Genomic DNA, 23075 nt, shown 5'->3' on the forward strand with positions numbered 1-23075 from the left:
CAGGGTCATCATCAGGCGATTATAGTGAGAATCTGTCTAGACGAGCGCTGTCCAGGAAGAATGTAATGCAAGCCACAAACATGAGCTGCCTGTGTAAGTTAACATTTTCTAGTAGCTACATCTAAAAAGGAAATAGGTGAAATTAAGTTTAAGGCTATATTTTATTTAACCCAGTATATCCCAAATCACATTATTTCAACTTACAATCAATATAAAAATTATTAATGAGCTATTGGCCATTTTTTTCATAGTAATCTTTGAAAGCTGGCATATATTTTACACCCACAGCACATCTCAATTCCGACATTTGAGGAGCTCAAGAGCCACATGTGGCTTGAGGCTGCCCTATGGAACAAAACAAGTCTAGAGTGTAGCCAGACGTTTTGAACCAGATGTTTTAAACCCAGTCTAGAGTGTAAACAGATGGTAGCACCTCCTCTTTCCTTAAAGTGGATTAGAACAAGCTCCACCACTACCACCAGTCTTTCATCCTGGGAGTCTGTGCAAACAGTCAGGGGCTACGTAGTCTCCTCCATTGTGGCCTCCCAGGCTGTTGGGAGTTGTCTGGAATTCAAGGTCATCGAGTCAATAGTCAGGACAGATTGGCTCTGCCTGTTTCAGCCCCATGGGTTCCCACCTAACCCATGTAGATGCCCTAAACCAAACTGTGCTGCCCAGGCCAGGGGGTGGGAAGACTGAGCTGCCAGGTTATCTACATCAGAATACTCAGACACCAAACCGTTTCTGTTGTCCTGTCAAACTCAGCTTAACTCTTTAACGAGCCCAAGTTCTGCAGATAACAGTCATCTTCCCATTACAGAATTGCCCCACTCCCTCTGGAAGTTAATGTTGTTGCTTTTCCCACAGCCTGAGTTCTGCCTGATGTCACCAGCAAGTCCCTGTGTTACTCCTTGACTGTCCCCACCCCACTCCAAATGTTGATTCTGTTTCTTTGTTCTCATGGACGCCCAGGCAGTTCATTTTTCTGTGCCCTTTTGCTATTGCACATGGGTTATAGATGGACCCTGGCAGAAGGTCATTGATAACACAGATTGACACGTGAACATGCTAATAAATGTAAATATTCTTATGCCAAAATCCTCTCATAAGGAATGAAATGAACATTCCTATGGACACATGTAAATATGTTAAATGCTAAGCAGACAGCGCATATCAAACGCCAGTTTAAATGCGAGCTTGCAAGGAAGGACCGCTATCAGAATCTTTGTTGAAGTCCACTGACTTAGTTCAAGCAATGGGCCATGTGAGGAGATTCTGTATCATTCCCAAAAAGTTCAATGTGACGTTTAAATGTGATTTTTATATCATGATGCAGATCCTCAATCATGCAAGGACTAGCTTCTATCCCACACATCTAATCGTTTTCTTTTTTGTGTAATTTTTGGACCAGTAATGCCTCAACTATCTTCCTTCATTTCTTCTTCCCATCCACACCCACTCATTGCAAATGCTATGGGTTCTTTTTAGTTCAACAGATGTGGGTGTGACCTCCAGCACTGACTTTTTCTGGACCCCTCCCCATGCCATCCACCCTCATGTCCTATTGGTTCCAAAATGCACCCCAAGTCCACTCCCCTCTGTCACTCTTGACAGGGCCTCTGTCCTGTCTTTCCTGGATGACTTCAGTTCCCTTTGAGCTCTGCTCTGGACACCTGTTTTTGTACCCCCCTCACCCCATCCCCCACCCCAGCATTATTCACTCAGCAGTCAGCAGGGGCTTTCACAGGCGTCACTCAGATGGTCTGGCTTCCCTTGGCATTTACAGTAAAACCCAAACTCCAGGCCATGATCCCAGCACCCTGCCAGATCTGGCTTCGCCTCTGACCTGCCAGAGTTGTGTGGCTACCCACCGTGCTCCAGGTATATTCCGGCCCTTCTGTCCATTCCTCAGAAACACCAAGCTCCTTTCTGTTCCAAATCCTTGTGCCTGCTCTTCCCTTTACCTGGAATCTTGTCCTGGATACACCTGTGACTGCCTTGTTCTCAGCTTCCATGTCTCATCTCAGATGTCACCCCCACGGAGAGGCATCCTTGCTCTCTGACCGAAGGAGCCACACATGTCCTCCATCACTCCCCATCACATCCCCTATTTTAGTTTCCTCAGGATCACTTATCACTCTTGGGAAAGGTCTGTATGTTCAGCCTCTCCTGCCCCATCCCTTGTGACTTCCTGTGACTTTGCTGCTGTATCGAGGGCGTGGTTGGTAAATATTTATTGAGTGATTTTGATGATGTTTGAAGGATGCTGGTGACTAAATATCTGGGTACCAATTTCCTACAATAAATGAGAAGTGCAGGTGTCACATGTTTACTCATCAAACGTTTACTGAGTCCTTGCTACATTGGACGCAAAACTTGAAGCTCATGTGATTGGTCAAGCCCTCCTTTCTTTCCGCCCCTGCCTCTGCCCTCCTGCTGGCCTGCAAACATTCATCAGATGTTCCTCAAGTCAGGCACTGTGCTAGCTGATGGAGACATAGAAGCAGGTAGAAGAATGTCTCTGCCCACAGGGAACTCATTGAGCAAAGCAAGAGTTCTTGATAGCGAGAGAGGCCAAGAAGAGCTATGTGCTCGCAGGGGAAGCATCTGCTTTTCTTGAGAAAGGGTGCCCTGAGATGCTGGAGGGCTTCCCAGAGGAGGTGATATGCACACCAACTGCATCCACAGTCCACTTTGGAGGCCATTTCTTCCTACTCAGTGGGGGGTCCCACACGCTTCCCGGGATCTCTGTCCTCAGGCTGGACCAGGCACTTTTCTCTCTGGTCTCAGAACCATGCATTATGCTGGCCCCAGCCTGTCGTGGTGTAGTGGGTAGGGACCTAGCCTCATTTATAGTCCTTTCTATGGCTCCCAAAGGCTGGAATCCCATCTCAGGCCACTCTCTGTTCAGACTGCTGTGAACTGAACGAGACCGGCCAGTAGGTGGCGCGCGGGCACCGCAATGTGCCTGGTCCCTGAGCACATTCTCAAAACACAGCCCAGGAGACTCCTCTTAACGCCAGGTCTGAATCCATCCCATTTAGTTTAAAAGAAAGAATGAACAGATGCTTAGTAAGTGTGTCTGCTCAGAGGAGTGTGTGCTCGGAGAAAAAATAAACAAGACTGCGTGACCCCCACGTAGCGAGCCTGTTCTTTTTGAAATACATCATTTGGCAAAGGAGAAAACAGAGCCTTGCGTGCTTTCCACTTGATGAAATTGTTGAGGGCAACGGTTGGAACTGCCTGGGTCTGGACACTTGATTGGAAGCATTGCAGCCCTGAGCAGGGAATGCTTACACCTCGTGAGCTTCAGAATTAAGCAGATTAGAGGGGTGCCTGGCTTTCTGTTCTGCAAACCTCAAGAACTCAACAACCTCTTGGTCCCCAAGTTCTGTGGCTGGGTGTGTACATGGACACATAGGGCATAGATGGGGTTTAGCAGAGAGGGGACTAACAGTGACAATGCAGTTGTTACTTAGAGTGTCAAGAACCAGGGTCTGTGCCTACCACCTTTGTATGTTTTGCCTCTTTAAGTCCTCACAGCATCCTGTGCATTAGTGCTTATTTCAGAGAGATTAACTGATGCCTAGGCCAAGGACTCTGTCAGTCAGAAAGCAAATTTGGCTCAATCTTCAGAGAAAAAAAAAGACAACTATGAACAGTGTCATTTTTCATAAAGTTAAACCTATTCAATTGAACAAACTTCCTTAATTTGAAGCAGTGTTATAAGGTTCTTTTATAAAATGAGAGTTGGGCTAGAGGACTTCCCTTGGCTCCTGTGGACAGTTTTCCTTTTTGCCTCTGCTCTCTGCCCCCGCACACCACCTGCATGGCACTCAGGGTGGCTCCTTTGCTCTCGGCTATGGATGGAGTTTAGCTAGTGGGGGACACACACTCAGAAGAAATGGAGAGAGGAGAGTGGGGTGGGGTTGTATATTCAGCCCTGTGTCCTCTGGGACTGGCTGCACCCAATCTAAAGCCACATTAGCCTCCTTTTCTCTGTGGGCTCCTGTGACTGCTCCTTCCTCTGTCCCTTCATGCAGAGTGGAAGAGAAGGTCCTCACTGCTTCTGGCTTCAGGGTACTGCACCATTTCTTATAGTTTCCTACACCCTACCCCACTGTTCCAATAGCCTCTTTATTAAACCTTCCTTAATTAGCCAGCTTGACTATGCCATGTGCTCCCTGCTGGGCCCCTGACTGATACGAAGGTAAGAACACATGGAAGGTTTGTTCTTCTCAAGTCCTTAGTATGCCAATAAAGAAAGGAAAAAGAAGAAAGAGGAAGAATTATAAGAAAAGGAAAGAGAGAGGAAGGAAGGAAGGAAATAAGGAAGGAAAAGAAAAGACAAGAGCAAAAGGCCCTCTATCAGGTCCTTTATTTATTTATTCATTCATATTAATTAATTCATTAATCTCTCATTGTGGTAGGAGCAGAGAGCTTCCATATACACTTCTAGTAAATTCCTCTTTTGCTCACGTGATAAAGAATTGGTATCTGTTGCTTACAACCAGAGCAGCCTGGTTGATATAGTTGTGAAATCCCCAAGTCTGGGAACCATTGCTGGGTGTGGCTCTGACCCCTGCTGTCTACTGCCTCCCTCTCTCCCACTCCCACCCCGCAAAACTTTCCTCTCCACACCACCCTACCCCTTCATCCCACCAGGCTTCTTGCACAGGCCTTTGAGTTTAGGCTCCACACTACATTATAGAAATCCCTTGACACATCTGTCCCCTCACTGCACTGCAAGTAACCTGAAGACACTAATCAGATAGCATTTTATTCACCCTTGCATATCCAGGGCCTGGAGAGATACCTAGCAGATGAAGTGGAATAATAAATAAACAGGAGAGAAGACCCATGTATAGGAAATTGATTACACAATGACACAGTATATTATTAAGTACCAGGGTGGGAATACTGACAAGAAGGAGAATTTATAAAAGGACTTGGTGTCTAGCTGTGGAAGGGGCGGCTAGAGAAGTCTGCAGGGAGTTAGTCTGCATCCTGTAAGCTTCAGTTCACAGTTGGTGATCCAGTCCGGCACATTAGGGAGCAACCAAAGGCTCTTCAGACACCTAGATGTGTAGCTTGCTCCTCCTTGTGTTGCTATAGCCCACCTTCCCTCCGACTGCTCCTTCCCTCATCTGGCATGTATTTATCCAACACCTCTCCTGTGCCAGGCACTCTTTTAGATGCTGGGGATCAAGTAATAAGACAGACATAATTCCTCCTTCATTTGGTCATGGAGAAGATATGTCTTTTTTAAGCTCATAAGTAAGCAAATAAAAAGTATTACACATTTTGGATAACCTCTCCAAAGGAAACAAGGACCTGAGAAAAAAAAGTAGGGACATGCCCTACCTTTATTTGGATGGTCAAGGAGAACCCTTGTTAGGGATGACATTTTAAGCTGAGCCCTGTAGCCCTGAGGGGGAGAAGAAATTGCTGTGCCAAGAGAGTGGAGACTAATTCAGGCTGAGGGAACCAAGTATGCAAAGAGCCTGAGGCATGGGGAGATTTAAGATGTTGTGTATGCAATCTGGGTAGATTTAGGACAGACTTCCAAAGGACAAGGGAAAGTGCCTTGAGGTTTTATTGATAAATTCCTATTGGAGAACATGCTTAGTGGAGTAGTTCTGTGGATGCCCCACCCATGTCCCCTCGGCCCTCACCTCCGTGGGGGCCAGCCTAGCTTGCGGCTGCCAAAACCCTAGTGAAGACTTTCTCTGACTTCTGGAATTCACTCCTCTCCTGCACGCAGCCGACGAGATGTGCCAGGGAATTAGCATCCTCCCACCAAAGACTGGTGAGCACTCCCACCTCCCAGGTGGGCTCCACACCTGTACCACACTCCTACTCCACACTGGCTCCCAGACCCCTGCAGTGGGATTCAGCTTGGGGTGCCCACAGCACTAACATGCTCGATGATGCAACTTGTGTTGGCTGCCTGCCCATCATCTCTGTCTCTGAGTCACTTTGCCATGTCTCTACAGGCATTTCCTGGGAACCCATCCCAAGTAAAAACCTTGCCCTTGAATCCTGGTCTTAGGGTCTGCTTCAGAGGGGACTCAAGCCAAGACACCAGTGGACTGATATGTCTCTGCAAAAACTGATTGCTCTAGACTAGAGCTTCAAATACAGTTCTGTGTGCGTACATACCTTAGCTTTAAAGTGACGGTGTCAGGCACGTTTCCCATTTCTATTTCAGGGCGCTCCATGTGTATTCGCCTCACATTGGCCTGCTTGCGCCGAGAAGCACCAGGGAGTGTTAGCTTTATGCTGTTAATAATGGAGAAGGCACTTTAAGGAAATATGGTTTAGAGATAGGATTCTCTGCTGCTTTATTGTTTGGCAAAAGGATTTGATGAGGCCAAAGCTTTTCTTTTCACTGGACGCACTCTGACCTTTGTTTTACTAGATTAATTTCATATCTAGAGTGCCCCATCTTGGATGATGAATTAGCAATAAAAGGCTCATCAAAATGTAATTACAGGCAATGTGTTGAATAATGATCTGTTAAAAATTCCTATAGATTTGTCTGCACCTCCTTCCCCTTGTGGGGGAAATGAGCCTCAGCTGCTAGCTACTAGCCTGGGCTCAGGAATGCAAAGCCTAGCCACATTGTGAGACTGAGATGCGAGAGCTGGCTTCCATCATTGTCCAATGTCATCTAATTGATCAATTGCTTTTCTCCATGTGATGCACATCTTTATATAATTTAAAGGACCATCTCAACGGGGGTAGGAATACACAGGAAGTGGAAGCTCAAGGCAAAGAGAAACCCTCACCTCCTCCATCTGCAGCAGTCTGTTGTAGGGAGAGTTATTAATTAAAATGTTAACTGCCCAGACAATAGCAGGCAGACCAGCATGAAGAATGCTGGGAAGCAAGCATTAAAGCTTTCATAACTATGAATTCCAGGAAAGGTTGTTCCTCCTTAAAATAGGAAAACAGAGCCATCTTCATCTAAGAAGAGGCCAGACTGGCCTGTGAGACTGAGGTTAGGTTTCCTCGAGGAGGAGCTGGACTTGTTTCTCTCCAGAGTTGGGAGAAATCTAGCCTCACCCTCAGTGTATTGAGGACCCCTGTAAAACCTACAGCTGGGGCTGACAGCAGAATATTCAAATGATTCAACAGTGTAAACGCCCACCCTCATTTGAATAACTGAAGAATTCAGTCATTTGAATGCCAATGATGATTCCTCTGTGAGTTTACATTTTAGAAAGACAGTGCATCTGAATCCCCATGAGAGCATTAAATTGCTATCTAATTAGCAGTCCCAAATTATATATATTTCAGAGATAATTAAAGGTTTGAAGGCTGTTGGAATAACTGGTTATACATTTAAATGAATCACTAGAAATTTGTTAGTAATGTGTGGAGTTTTCTTTTATTTTTTGCTTCCCTCTTTGAAGTTCAATAGACCCAACCTCGAGGGGTTAAGTCTGGTAGCGGTAAGATAAAGGCAGATGTTTTTAATTATTGCAACTCAAACCTCCAAATAATTATAAGCAGCTGTCATTTTTACATAATCCTAAATGATAAGACGCAAAGAATGCAAATAAAAAGGTTGAGAACATGGGCTTTAGGGCACAATCTTTTAATCCCCACCACACCCCTGAACTGACCGTTGCCCTTCATTAAGGAGGTGCCCAAACGATTATGATCTTCACTCAACTTTTGTAATCAGGTGACAGGCCACATGTATTTCTGAACACCTCCCAGGTGCCATTTCCACATTCTCCATGGATATTTTCATAGCAAAGGGAATCACGAATGGATTTGGGATATTGAGGCCAGAAAGCAGTTTGCCTCAGCCAGGCAGGGCTTTTGCTGAAAGCTTTTCTCAGCCTCACTTGCCCCTTTCTCTTTGGGACAGGACCCGGGTGACCACCGCCCCCCCCGCCCCCCCAGTAGCTGGCATTTCTTTGGTTTGTGGCTGGGGATTTCATAGGATGGAGTGCTTTTTGTGCCCCAGCTGGCCAGGGCCAGAAATCCCAAATGACAGGCTGGCCTGCCAGCCTCACCCCAGGGATCTCTGGGTTCAAGTCTGAAATTCGATGCTTTGTGTGCCTGTCTCTCCCTGGAAGGACTGAGACCACCTGAGGAGCAAGTCAAGGGGCATTTAGCATTGTCACAATGGCCTCTTTTTGGACCCAATGACTACAAAACCGAAGTCCCACAGATAAATGCACGCAATTCAACCCATGCAGTGTCTGGTGGCCAGACTCTGCAGGAAACAAATCTAGAACATCCTCTAAAAGGAACACACATACACACATACAGACACTCCAAATTAAATCAAAAGCCCAAGAACCCTTCTGCTAAGGAATGCTCAAGGCAGATTTAAATAGACAAGGACCCTGCTTGGCAGAAATGTGCCCAAGTAGAAAGACGTGCCCAGTGAGCTAAGCTTAATTTCTTGGGATTGGGAAGGATAAACAGAGGAAAGAGGAGAAAAAATCCTGTGGAGAGTTTATCTGGGACATTCAGAAGCTGACAGGCATCAAGGGGTGCTGTTACCTCTCCCCAGTGAAGAAACGTAAGGATTTCAGAAGTGTATCCTGGGTATTAGAATCAGTTAAAATTTTCTAATTCTCCCAGATGCCTGCTTCTCCCCCCACTCTCCCCCAAAAAACCTCCTCTGGAGTTTCTAAGTTTCTAGCTACACTCCAGGAAGAGAGTTTGCGTGTGACTGGGACAGGTAAAGACATTTGTCTGACTCCCAGTACTGCAGCAGGTTTGAGAGTGCTATGGGCTGGATGCCCTTAACTGATGCCTATTTCATCCAGGTTCAAATATAAGTATAAATAGTACATTCATATATATTTCATGGAAAGATTCCTTTGAGAGTTAATAATTTGAAACTCAGCTCTGCTCAAGGTGGAATTCTAGGCAGCTGGCTGATGACGACTACAGGTCACTTTGCCATGATCCCCTTGCTGTGTCCTCGAAGGACACATCTTAGGCAGGCACCGGGCAGCAAACTCAGGTCCACCTACGGGAGGTTCACCAGTACATGTTTCTCCATGGAGCAGAGCAGTCTCTGAGGCCACATGTCTAGGGTCACCCTCAGCTCTGCTACTATCAGCTGTGTGACCTTGGACAAGTTACTCAACCTCCTTCTAGTCAGTTTCCTCCACTGAAAAATGAGGACAAAAATAGTGCCTACTGCGTGGGATTGTTATGAGGATTAAGTGGGTTCATGTTCACTAAATGCCTAGAATAGGCCAGGCATGTGATTGGTGTTATAACGTGTACTTATTAAGTAAGGACCCATCCTAATTTGTTCATTCACTCTGTTTACTCATTCATCAAATATTCATGAAGAAACTACTCTTTGCCAGGCACTCTCCTGGCAATGTAGGTTCAATGCTGAACAAGAAGTAGCCTCTTTCCCAAAGATGCTTGGGACATAGTGGAGGAGATGGGCAAGGAAGCAATGACTTTGCAGTACTGTGTGTTAGTCATGGAGATAGAGCTACCACGGGACGCTGAAGGGGATACAGGAAGGACCTGAACTGACTGGGGACAGGCCAGTGCAGACTTCCCAGAGAAGCTGATGTCTTGGCTGAGTGCTGAGTGGCCGCTTGACTCTGAGTCGGGTTGAAGGGTGTTGGGAGCAGATGGAGTGGCATGTGCAGAGACCTGATGGCAAGAATGACAATGACCCTTCTAGCAGTCAGCGCAGTCTAGCTGGGGAGTATGGGGTGAGAGGCAGGAAGTGGTGAGAGGCCAGAGCAGCAAGCAGAGGCAGGGTGATGGGGATGTGTGGCATTCGGGAACATTGGACATCATCCTATGAGAAGTAACAGGGATTTCAGACTGAGTGGTGATGTGTAATCCGAGTAGGGTTGCAGAAGAATCCCCCTGGCTGGACTTGGGAAAATGGATTGGAGGGTGGAGTCCAGGCATGGGTGCTTAGGAGACATGCACCCTCATCAACACCAGTATCATGGTGGCCAACACTAAGCTGATGGCAAGAGGGATGGAGAGATGCAATTCCATTCTAGGAGACACTTAGTAGAAGCAATGGATGTGATAGTTTGATGAGCCTGGCTACTTTGCCTGGCCCATTGGCCTCTTTCTTTATTATAGTCACCTGTTCCAGCCTTTGCCCATATCTCCATTGTCACAGGCAAATATAAGAAAACTCAGTCAGCCTTGCAGGGGACCTTTGGTTTTCCTATAAGTTATGAATGATATCAGAAGTCTCTTGGGCTTATTCAGACCAGCATGCATTCAGAAACACTTTTTTAAAGATATATCAGTAGAATTGAGAATCATATATAAAAAAAAATCAAAACTAAACATTTTGCCCAGTCACCAGTCCAGAGGGCTGGATGGACCAATGGTTGATGAGACCATTGTGTTTGGTGGTCAGGACATGGCTAGAGCAGAGATCAGGTCAGTGGGAAAAATAGCCACATGCATGTTTATGCTGCAAAGCCCTGTGTCCTCAGGGGAGTGGAGAACGAGGGCTACCTTGAGTAAGAAGGGAAAGAGACTCTAGCTGGGAGGATCAGAGAAACTTCCATGGAAGAGGTGGCCACAAAGATGGATCTCTACATGTCTTTTCCTCCTTCACAAGTATCCTTAAAAATTTTATCAGGAAAAAAGCAAAACAAAATAAAGCTATCCTGCCAAGCAGCTCCCAAAATTGCACACATACACTCATGCATGCACGGGTGATGAAGGCTCAGCAGTATGATGCAGGATGATACCATTACTGGCATAAGGCATACACCTGAGTCCAGGGTTATGGCAGCTGGCTTGGAAGGAATGGTTCCTTTCCTTCTTTTCTGCATCCCTCTGTTTACTTCACTTGCAAAATCATTGCCAGCTTCCTGCCCTTCATGTCCGTAAGCACAAGGACCTTGAAGTTGAGAGATCTCTCTGTTCCGACTGCCATCCCTCCAACGAGGAATGAGACTAGAGTCCTTTTCCCAGTGATTGAGCTGGGCAGAGGCACTGGGAATGTTACTGAGGGCAGGAGAAAAGCCACCACCACACAGAACTCACCCTACAGTGAATAGTTAGCTGCAGCATCATTTGAAGGCTGACACATTACTGTGTTACAGTGCAGATTGATACTAATTTGTGATTTTACTTGAGTGAATAAAGAAATTCATTGTCTTTGCCATTTCAAAACTGGAATCAGGGCTTCCCTGGCGGCGCAGTGGTTGAGAGTCTGCCTGCCAATGCAGGCGACACGGGTTCGAGCCCTGGTCTGGGAAGATCCCACATGCCGCGGAGCTACTAGGCCCGTGCGCCACAATTACTGAGCCTGCGCGTCTGGAGCCTGTGCTCCGCAACAAGAGAGGCCGCGATAGTGAGAGGCCCGCGCACCGCGATGAAGAGTGGCCCCTGCTTGCCACAACTATAGAAAGCCCTCGCACAGAAACGAAGACCCAACACAGCCATAAATAAATAAATAAATAAATAAAAATTAAAAAAAAAACAAAACTGGAATCAATTTGTGGTGCCTAATTGTACCCCATGTTCAAAATGGTCTGACAGGTTCCACATACCCAAGAGTCTTTTGATATATAACTAACTTCTCAAAGGAATAATACCAGATAAAGTTCTGTAAATGCAAAAAAAAAAAAAAAAAGTGGCTTGTCAAAAGTCACAGACATACTCTCAAATTATAAAGGTCCTCTTTTTACCCTAGATATTATCTCCTAATGACTCAAGTGGTCTCTGAAATCTTTCTATCAAATCAGCTTTGGAACATGGCACATTTCCATGCTAAAGAATTTGATGCAGCTTTTTGAAACTTTGAAATTCATCCTGAATGCTGTCTTGCGTCTAACCCTTGCCCAGGAAGCTTTGAAGAGCATTCTGTCTCATAAGTGTTGTAACCTATTAGAGTAGCTGTCTCCCAGGTGCCCACATGCATTTTTATTTTGTATGTAGCCTTCATGTACCCTCTTCTTTCTTCTCTGTGGAGAGGCGGTCTTTCCTTAGCATCACTCTTGCACCTCAGTCAGCAGGTCTGAAGGTGCCTCTCTCCTGTCCCATCAGAGTCCCCGTCCCCTGTCCCTTTGCTAGTGCAGCAAGTTCTTCCCACCCCAGCCACTCAGCGTGATGTTCATGTTTATGACGAGCTTGCTATTACAAGACAGACTGGCTTTTTGAGAAGGAGAATTTAAATCCAACCTCTGTGTAGTAAACCACATTTGACCTGCAAAAACGATGGTGGTGGGGCTGGCCACCTCCTCCCCACTCACAGCGTGTGTGACTCATTTCCAGCAACTCAGAGGACACTGTTTAAGATAAAGGTCATTCGGATTTTCAAAGTGGCCAGTTAATTGTTGTTTTAAAAAAAACCCACCAGAGCTGTTATAGTTTTACAGCAATCAAAAGGATTTTGTAATCACACTAGGAGAGCATGTAGAACTTTCCGTCTTCGAGACACTTAAAAACATTCATTAATAAGAGCACAGTGCCTTTTAGAAAAAGGGAAAAGCTTGTTGTCTCGGCATGCCCTTGTTGCCTCTCTCCCACCTTCTGACTGCCTTTATACACACCCTCGTGGCCCTGTTTCCCTCTGGTGTATCTGGGCGTCTCATCTTCCCATGAACGCAAAGGATTTCAGCTCTGAATACAGATTCATCAGAATTTCTCTCCTGCCATAGTGACTATGACATCCAACCATGTGCTTATCTGAGCTGTGGTGGGGTCACACAACCAGAGGGTCACACTTTTGCTGGAAATCCTTTATCAGTGATACCATCAAGTGCTACCAGGCTTCTCTGAGGCCTTGAGTTGGATATTGGTTATTGGGTATCATGTAAGTACATATTGTATGTTAGACATGTGGCATGATCCTTAGCTTACTGTACTCACTCAGTAGTGTACTTATTCTTAACCTAAAGCTGATTCTTGCACCCCTGGCCATCAAGGTTAGTTTCAAGGCAGCCCCAGTGAGCTGGCTGTTAACAGAGACATGAATGGCTGGTGGGATTTGGTTTCCAAGGCGGTTCTGCCACCATTAACATGCTGGCTACTTGAAGTGCTATCAGTGATTGCCCTGAGTTAGTGAGTTATGAGAAGGGACCAGCTAAGGGAGGCAGTGCAGAGGGTGGTGAAGAATGGAGGCTCAGAAAGCAGGCAGAAGGAAGGAATCAGACTCCAGTGCCTGCTAGCCATGCCACTGCGTGACCGACATCCCTGGGTTCTGCGTCTTTCCCGTCTGTGAAGAATTACTCCTCTCTTGGAGTTGTGAGAATTGCAGGAGATACACACACAGCGCTTAGCACCGTGCCTGGCACAAGAAATACCCTCTTCAAGAAGAATGATAGGGAGTTGAGGGGGAAGCTAGCCAGCAGAAAAAAAACAAATTTGCTTTTTTTTTTTTTTTTTTTTTTTTAAAGCAGTCAGTTGGAAAGCAGAACAGATTGGTTGCTACATTTTATAAATTCCTTGCTGGAGAAACAATGAGCTTAGAAAACTGAAAACAGTAACCGCTTCAAAATACTTGCCCTTTGGGAAAGATAGCAGAATGTCGGGTGGTGATCCCTGGGTTGTGGTAGCAAGGGCAATATTTTTTCCATTTCTTGCACTTTTCATTATTTTTCAAATTTTCTAAAATGAGCAGTTGTTACATGTATAACCGGGGTGGGGGGGATCTTAAAAAACTGTAAACGCTTAAACCATTTAGACCATAGCCAGTAGAGCAGGGGCTGATACCACCGAGACTCCCTTTCCCTACGGCCATCTCCTCTGGGGCAGGACATGCTGTGACAGTCAGAGACCTTGATTTGCAAATTCTAGGGGAAGAGACCATCAGTCTGTCACAGGCCCATCTGGCCACCTGGCCTTGGGACCACGTCCTTGTTTGAGACCCTTCCCTTTGACTTTGAGAAGAATGGGCCCCCGAGCCAAGCTGAACTGCCTCTTTAAGGGACTAGAAGTATTAATAAACAGCTGTACTGTTAAGAACCATTTTACCCCATGAACATCGTCTCTAGGCATGAGCATGCTGACGTGCACTGCCCTGTCTCATCAGTCGGGGCAGCATCAGCGCTTACTCGCGCTGTCTGGGTGGCAGGTTGCCCCAGCCCTGTTTGTCAGGACATCTGCTTTGCTCAACCATTTCTGTGCCCATTTGCTCCTCGTGGCGGCCCTGTGAGCTGAGTGCTCTTACCTCCATCCTGCAGAGGAGCAAGGCAGGCTCAGAGAAGTGCAGGTGAGCCCTGGGCACACAGCCTGTAGGTATAGACCTGATTTGAACCAGAGTTTCCCTCTGGGGCCCTGGCTTTTCCCTGCTCTCCTAACCGGCCTGGTGAATCGTGATCTGCAATTGGAGGGCGGAAGATGATCCTTCTCAAACAGCTTCTCCATGCTTTCCCGAGGCTCACCTGGGCCTTGCTCAAGGCCTGATAAATAATCGGTGTCCAACAGTATTTTTGGATATGCGTACGGACAAATGATTGAATGAAAGAGTGAAGGGATGAAGAGCCCAGTGGCCATTAGGTCCTCGTCTTTTGTACATGGAGGAAAGAAGATGTGCCTCCCTTCCTTCTTCTGAAATGGCCACTTCAGCCTCTGAGACAAGAGGAGACTCGGGGCCTCGGAGGAGGTGGTGAAGGTATTCACCAGCTGAGGACCGTGACTGCCTCCCAAGAGAAACATCTGCCCAGACAAAGGCTGGCTCCCAGCCCCTGGCCACACCCCTTCTCCAGATGGCATTGGCTTTGGGCAAGGCCTCTTCCTCTCCAGTTGTGGGCCTCCCACCCCCAACTCCTTCCTTCCTGTTGGCAGCATGGAACAGCACGTACTGTTTATCAATTATTAGCACACATAATATTTGTTTCACAGAGGCTTCATGGATGTGTGTAGCTGACTTCCTTTAGTCCTTCCCAAAGGAACACAGAGAAAGCAAAGGCATTTTTGTTTTGTTCAAACCCACATGAACATGGCCATCACCTTAGCCCATCCCATTCCGCTTCCACAGTCAGTCTGTAGGTAACACAAAGGGGCACTCACATCCAGACAATTAAACACTGCCAGAAAGGTTTTGGCACTTAACGGCAGACCCCCGATGGTTCTGCTGGCTCCTCAGATAGGTGTCCTTCTTGCCCCATCCTCCTAGGCCACAGGCTGGTTTGTGTGTTCACCACATCTGGCCTTTATTTGAAACTCCACCTCAAAGTATTTCATAGCACAGAATATCTTTCCTTATTAAATTCTCCCCCACATATTTTTTTCATAAAACAGGCACCAAAAACTACAAACCTACCCGTGGCTCTCAAAGTATCTGTTTATAAACCTTTGGAAACCGTTTGCAATTCGTTAATCATATTTTCAAAGGAAGTTACAGTTTATAGATACACTAACAAATGCCATATCCGATGCCTCAGCCCCAGTAACGAGATCCTCACGAAGGGGAAGAGGGAGTGGGGCTGGGGGACCTGGGATTCGTCCCACTCCAGATCCCATGGGAGAGGGGCAATCTGGCCTGGGAGTCAGAGGTTCGAGGGTTTAGTTCTTTTTCTGTCACTCTCTGACACTGTGGCCACACCTATGTCCTCCCAGGGGGAAAGCAGGTACAGAGGATAAGCCATGCTCAAACACAGTGGACTATCTTGATTAGCAGTGAGGTATTTTGCAAATCACTTGTTTCTAAATAATCATTAAAGTACCAGAGTTTGTGAATACTTCACTTAAAATGTATTTTAAAAATGGTTCATTTAAAAAGAAAAAAATAAAGATACTAAATATATACAAGTTGGAACTCTGATGAATACTTACACTTGAAACCCAAGCCAGCTTTAAAAAAATCTTTAAAAAGGGAAGGTGGGTAATGTGGAGAGAATGTGTTGGTACGTGAAACACCCAAGGGTATAAAGATTTCAGGCACAGCTTGATCCAGGGACACACACGGTGCTTTCAGGACTCTCTTCATGTACTTTCTCTGCCTTCTCTGCACTGGTTTCATTCTCAGGAAGGCTCTCTCCAAGTAGTGGCAGAGATGGCCACGAGGAGCTCAAGTTCACATCCTACTGCCTTAGTGATGCTAGTAGATGGAGAGCTACTTTTTCTGGATAAATCCAGGAAAGCATACCAGACTGAGTCTCATTTGGGTTGGTATGAGTTACGTCCCCAATCCTGAACCAATCACTGTGTCCTGGAGAGTTGTGGGTGTCCCTCACGTACTCAGGTCACTGGCTTCCTTCTGAACCAGGATGGTCTTGCCTTCGCTAAAACTATATTTACTGAGTGTGGGGTCCAAGGGGATTCCCTGTAGGAAAGCCAAGGTGATTACCCTGGAAAATGTGGGGGTTGGGTAGTGGTGGTCCACAGCCCAGGTGTCTTCCGAGTGGAGGTCTAGTCTCTAGCCATCTAGTAAGTTTTCTTAACGGGAGAAAAGATTAGGTGGATTTAGGGTCACCATGCTGGAGTTTCCTCATTGTCCTTGACCTGTTTTATCTGTGCAACAGCCTACTGAGTTTTTCTTTTCTTACTCAGAGTAGTCACTCTGCAAGACTACTGTTTATATTTTAAAGGAGCTCACTCATTAATAAAGACCCAAATAGAAAGTATTTCATACCTATTTCACTGGTTAAGCAGACATCGTAGAGGGGCATTCCTAAAGTAGAGTTCCAGAGCGGGTATCCCCAGTCCCGTCTGTTTCTTTCAATGCAGTTAAATTAGAGACTTACTGGAATATGGTGACTTACAGACCGATGTGCTGGGAAATCTTCCTTCCCCTCACTCTCTAATCTCTGCCAGTTTCTTGAATACCAGTAGTGCAGTGTACTGAATTTCTTGAGTGGTTATTACCAACAATGAAGAAAGATATCTAGGAATGGTCAAAAGTCAAGGGATCTATCTCTGTGGATTCCACTTTTGCCACCTGTCATCTAAAAGGACTTGGGCTCTTTAGCAGTTATGAAGTTTTCTGCCAGGAGAGTCTTGAGTCCCAACCTGATGTTTACTACACAAGTATCTTACGTACCAAGAGGAGGCATATGAGTGTGACTGTCTGGCACCATCATCTTCAGCAAACATCTTCTGCCTCCCTATGGCTTGCGCAACAGTGACCCAACAAATTATTGAATGGGTCTCCTTCATGTCAAGGAAATGACATAGTAGCCAGTTGTATACAGTGAGCCTGTGTCTTCATCAAGAAGGTTATGACTTTTTCAGGACTCACATTAGCTACATGCACATTAAGGGTTTATTCCATGCTGTGCCGGGAATGTGCTTGCCATTTTACATACAGTACCTAGTTAATTGTCTCAACCTACCTTGACTATGGAGGTATTTCTCAATTTTGCAGTTGAGAAACAGGAAGCTCGGAGCAGCTGGGTGCCTTGCTCAGTGTCACATGCCCAGTAAGTGGCAGAACCACTGTGCTCTCCTCTTTTAACAAAGACAGGGGGACACCTTCTCTGAGGATGAAGGACCTTGGGGGTCTTTTTAAATTTCTTCAGCAGCGGTTGAAATGACATGCGGCTTAGCCGTGAAAATTTGGTCAGGGGCTGTGGGTAGGTCGGGGTGTCCTCCTCCATACTGGCTCTGTGATCTTATTTAACTTGCTGTTTAGTTTGATAGTTAACTTGCTACAGCCATCATGGGCAATAAATTGACTGTAGATAGGCAGAATTAAGAGTGATAAACCACAAACAAGTCCTTGGGAAAGAATGAGGCACCGTTTAATTGACTTTACTTATCTCCTTAGGACCTTGTGCTTGCTAGGTGTCCAATAAATGTACGTTGAATAAGTGAATAAAGGAGGATTTTGAAGTGACCAATGGAAGAACTTCCTCCAAAAGACAGTATATACCTAGCACTAGGCTATCCAAGAAACTGTGAAAGTTCTGCCTTTAATGGTCAGAAGCTGGGCCGTAGGAACTTCTGGGGTGCCTAGTGGCTCCCAGGAATGGTTCTTACCAATATGCGACTTGGGGGCCATTAGCACAGATAACAGAGGTCCAAGAATGTCCAACTCTAGCTCCTCGGGGGACAAGTGGGCTTCTCAGCATCATGTGCCCCTCCCCCATCACACCTCCTCACCTTGAGAAGAGGGTGACAGCCCTGCTGACCTCTTTCCTGTCCCACAGGCTCAGCCCCAGCCTGACTCCCTCGAGGACCAAAGCTTCTATGCACAGCGAACTTTCCATAACAGGATCCAACTGTGAATCCGCTATCGTTTACAGTGGCTTCTGAGGGAACCACTTCGCTTCCCCTTCACCTGGAGTGGATCTGATGTCATAAAACTGACCGTGACTGTCTGTTAATTGGAAACCTGAGAGAAGGGAGTGGAAGGGCAGTGGACCAAGGTGGTCAGAGCCCACTGCCCCTTCGAGGCAAGGCAGCCTTCCTGGGTGGTGAGGGTGGGTACTCTCCAAGGACATCTCAGGGTTCCTGAAATGCAGCCCTGAGGGAAGACAAGATGGCAGGAAAACCACTGGGCCCTGTTTGGCCTCACAGTGACGGGAGATCTACCCTGTCTGGCCACTCTCCCCTAGATTCCACTGGGGGCCAGTTTGGACCTGTTTGGTTCAGTACACCAGCAGTGATTTTCTCTTTCACACCATGTGCCTTCAGCACCTGTCTCCATGGTAGCCGAGCAGTGTCCAAAATGGTAACCTGTGGATTGGGGTTCTTAAAACACCTAGAGTGATGCTGCGTCTCACTTAGAATCCTACGAATCAAATCAGAAGGTGACTAATTTAGAAATAAAAGGAAAAGAGAAAAAAACTATACATACATATGTATTTTTTCCAATATGCCATCAGCCATGTCTTATGAACTGGCAAAGGGGTTGCTTATCCTGAGCCTGCAGCAGAGGGCAGACTTTCCTACATTATAAACACAGCATTAAAGGCCCTAGATACAGGAACATCCAGACGCAGGACTGTCCAGTTGATAAAATGTAGGCTTTCCAGGTGACTAACACCAGTGATTTAGGGGGAAAAAAACTAAAACCACTTTCTCTGTTATTAATGCACTCATCAGCTTTTCCAGAGAAATGCCCTAATGGCCATTAAATCTGGTAGTGATTCCCAATACCCACATGTACTCCAGGTAAAGTAGCTGTGTTTAGCTCAGCACTGCTGTGGCCAGTGTGATAGCAAGTAGAAGATTCTGTGTGTCTGTGAAATGTTACCAGTATGTTGAGCCCAAATGTGGAGATCAGTACTTTTGTTTCCTGGCCAAGGAGTATGAGGTAGGTATGAGGCAGGAGGTAGGGATGGGAGAACTATAAAACACAGAGGGATATAACTAGATTTTTTGTAAACTATGTAAGATGCCCTTTCCCGTGTCTTGAAGGGGTGGGCTTTAAAAGCGTTGGAGTCGAGGAGGAAGGTTGCATTCCACACATAGGATGTCCAAGGAGGGGAAAAGCTTTGCTTTGCATCTGGCATGTTTAGAGGTAAGGAGTCCGCTAGGTAAATTCATAGGGAGAAAAGAATTGGCTTGTATACTCCCCCTAGCTGGGAGCAAATGTTTACAGGTGACTGGCTTTGGTTTTCCTGCCACGGAAACCCCAGGACCGCCCCCGCTGCTGGGCTTCTCACCAGTACACTCCACTCACAGTCCTCAGGCGTGAACCACGACTTCGGATGGTGAAGGTTGCCCTGGCCAGTGATCTCACGGAAATGTTTTCTTTGTTTGTCATTTGTTTTCTTTCTCTTCCCCTCCTGCCAGTATGAAGAAGGGAAGAAGCGGAGGAAACCTAACTACAGTAGTGTTGACCTTTCCGAGGTGGAGTGGGAGGACCGAGATGATGTGGTAAGTGATTTGTTTTCAAGCCTGGTGAGGAGGGAGCTCCATTGTACCCTCCTCTGTACCTAGAGGCTGCCTGGGAGCCAGCCGAGAGTCCCACCAGAGGGACACCTGGCCGCCAGAGGGTCGCGGAGAGCACGGGCCCTTGTACCCATTTGGAGTTTTGTAATGCTCCCACCCATAGGTCCACTTGCAAACGGGCCAGCCACCCTGCCTGCTTTGTGCAGTCTGCTAAAACCATCCCTTTCCAGGCTTTAGTCTCTTCTGCAGCCGATTAATCCAGACTCCTCCTCAGTGCCATTAATGGGATCTGTCTCCCTCAGGGGAGCCTGGCCGAGCCTCGCCGGGCAGCTGCACAGTCAGGACCAGAATTCACCTGTCAGGGTGACAGCCCAGGGCTTGGCAGAGCCACTCTCCTCCTGCTTGGTTGGCTGCCCTGTTTCCAGGGCTGCCCCAGCCTTTCCCCTTTCCAGGCCACACTGCAGTAACACATGCTTGTTTCCTACACAGATTCAGTCTGTGGGACTGTATCAAAGGCTTTCCTTATGCCCACGACTTAGCCCCTTCAGTCTTCTTGTTCCTGCCTCAATAGATCAGATTTGTTAGACATGCCACCTTTTGTGAATGCAGGCAGACTGTCCTTAATTAAATCCTAACTTCCCAGGTGTTCCTATCTGGACACTTGCTCTTCCCTTTCTCTATGGATTCTTCATGCCCAGGCTATGTTTCTCTGCCTGCATCTCCCTGATTTGTCTGGAGTCCTTTCTTGAGCTTCATCATTGAGTCAGCAGTGTTTCTATCCCTCCCTCTGTCTTGCTTTCCAAAGGGATGTTGAGGGGAACCATTTGAAACCTGCAGGCTGGGCTCTCGTGCTTTCAGAAATATGTCTGGCATCACAGTCCTCTTGCTGCTTGCTTTTCTTCTCTTCACATCCTCTGCAACCTGGATGTCTCAGCTAGCATAAATCTCTGAGTTTTTTCCTTGCCTATAAAATTCAAGAGTCATACCTGTTTTAGAAATTTAACTTATTTCCTTCTTCATCTGGACTCAGTCTTTTTTAAACCCCATTCAGATAGAGTAACTTCGCTGTTTGATAAAAAGTTACTTCCTCATCCATTCTCTTTTCCCAGGTGCCAGTGACCTGACGTTGTGTCAGCTCAGTGACCTGGTAGAGTTTTATATCTTCTTGTTCTTTAAACATTGTCATCAGGATTCACGTCTGGGTCTTTGAATTGTACTGCACCTAATGTACATGTCCTACCCTTTCAACCTGCTTCTACCAAGAAGCAAGCTAGCACAGTCCTGAGGAATGCAGTTCAGGTATTAGCCTGCCTTGGTTCAGACCCCACCTCTGCTATTTGCTGGCTGTTGGTCTCAGGTAAGCAATTATCTTCTCTACCTCTCAATTTTGGTTTATTTCCTTTTTTTCCCTCAGTAAAATGAGTATGATGGCAATAGTACCTACCTCACAGAGCTGTTGTGAGTACTAAATGTGTTACTACAGTGAAAAGTGTCAACATCAACATCGTTCCATGGACACAGTGAACATTCTGAGTGGTAACTGTTATTAGTATTATTCTCAGCATCGTCAACCCTCATTCTCATTAATGAATGTCAGTTGCTAAACTGTATCATGAAACTTTAAAGGGTGCATTCCATTGTTTTCCTTTCTCTTTCCTCATCACTTTATCAGCTGCTTTATTTTGACTTCACTGGATCTTTTTGTTTTCTTTCCCAGAAGGTTTGAACCCTGTCATCAACATGCTTCTCCATCCTTTCATCTTTTACATTTTAATTGATATGGGAGGCAAGCTTGATGCTCATTCATACTTGGGAGTCCCTGCATCCAGGAAGCAGGCCCTCTGCTAGTTAACACTAGGCTGACACTCGCACTTCTCCTTTGCAAGTTACTTGAAGAGATTTATTACTTGGCTCATCTGTACCCCAGTTGTCTAGTCATCATCACCTGTGCCCAAGTTAATTTTCCATGAGCTGGTATCTCCTTTTACTAACAATGATTTGACAAATGCTTTCTGTTTCCTTGCCCTTTTCTTCCTTTGCCATCGGATTCCCAGCCTGTGCCATGTTCTTTTCCTTCATCTGATTCCCAGGACTGGGTTCTGAGTGTCTACCTTCAGAGTTCCCACACCTCCAGAAAGTTCATTGCTCTTATTCTTCACCTGTTGGCCTTTGGTTGTCTCTTTGGTTTCGGTCTCTTGTCTCCTTGGAAATAAGGTACATTTGAGACATGAATTCCTTCACTACCAACATGCTTGATTGGGAAAACCCAAGTCACCATTTCTCTCCTAGGGATTTGCACTCCCTTGATTAGAGAATTCTGGAACCTATACAAAGCATCTCTGTGAAGGCTACACAAGATCCCACATGCCCATGTGTCCACCAGTGGGGTTTGCATGTTAAGTAGCAGAGGGCAGACTTTAGGTCAAGATCTGGGAAAGACCAGACAAGCAGAGCCCGCTGAGGAAGAAGCAGCATTGAGTCTGCCCAGCTGCAGAGAAGTTCTTGGAAGGACCATCCTACTTCTCTTGGCAGCTAGGATCTTGTTGAATTTAATGACCACATTTATAACATAGACCCTGTGTACTTCCAAAAAAGATGTGAGGTCATATCTGTGTCAAACAAACTGGAGTTTGAATCCTAATATTTTGAGCTATTGAAAGGGGTGTGACATTAAAGAAAAGGGAGGAGGATGATAATGAAGATGATGATGCTGCTGGTGAGGATGATGATACAGGACAGGTAACATCTATTGAATGCTCAGGGGTTACCAGGCGCTCTTCTACATATGAGCTCATCTAGTTCCCACTACAACTTTATGAGACAGTCTGTGCTGTCATTAGTTCCAGTTTGCAGGAAGAGAATCTGAGGCACAGAGAGGGTAAGTGATTTGTTCAAGATCATAAACCTCTGGCCCCAGAGTCCATTTCTGAACTCCAGGGCTATCCTGCCTCAGTGTTCAATAAGTGTAATCTATTTCCATTATAACTGAAGAAAAGGGAAAGACTAGACTAATCATCTAAGCATCTGCCTCCAGAAAGCATTAGTGACCCTGGCCTTGGACCCTCCCAGGTCCTGACGCTGATTGTTCTGTGCTACTGGGAGTTGGGGGTGGGGTGGCACTGAGGCATGGAGAAGCTTACCTAATCTCTGACTTGCCTGGGGAATGTGAGAGGGGAAGGTCCCAAATGGCTTTAGGCAGGCACCAGAAAGAGGAAAAATGAAAACCATGTCAAAGATAAATCGAGCCGTTCTTAAGAGTTAGAAAGTAGACTTAATTAGGACCAGCTCTCCCCATCCAAAACCACAAA

The 23075-nt window shown here is 46.2% G+C and overlaps 1 protein-coding gene across 2 annotated transcripts in view; it reads left to right on the forward strand.

The window, feature by feature from the left end:
• CACNA2D3 (calcium voltage-gated channel auxiliary subunit alpha2delta 3) overlaps nucleotides 1-23075 on the forward strand; it is an 800023-nt gene that overhangs the window by 589340 nt on the left and 187608 nt on the right. For both annotated transcript variants that reach the window (XR_014251113.1, XM_082414438.1), the window contains one exon: nucleotides 19669-19752. Coding sequence is in view for 1 of the 2 variants with exons in the window: in XM_082414438.1 (XP_082270564.1) it covers nucleotides 19669-19752 (84 nt within the window). In the remaining variant the exon portion in view is untranslated. The remainder of the gene's footprint in view (nucleotides 1-19668; nucleotides 19753-23075) is intronic.

Source organism: Balaenoptera physalus, assembly GCF_965194825.1.
Source record: "Balaenoptera physalus genome assembly, chromosome: 11".
NCBI lineage: Eukaryota > Metazoa > Chordata > Mammalia > Artiodactyla > Balaenopteridae > Balaenoptera > Balaenoptera physalus.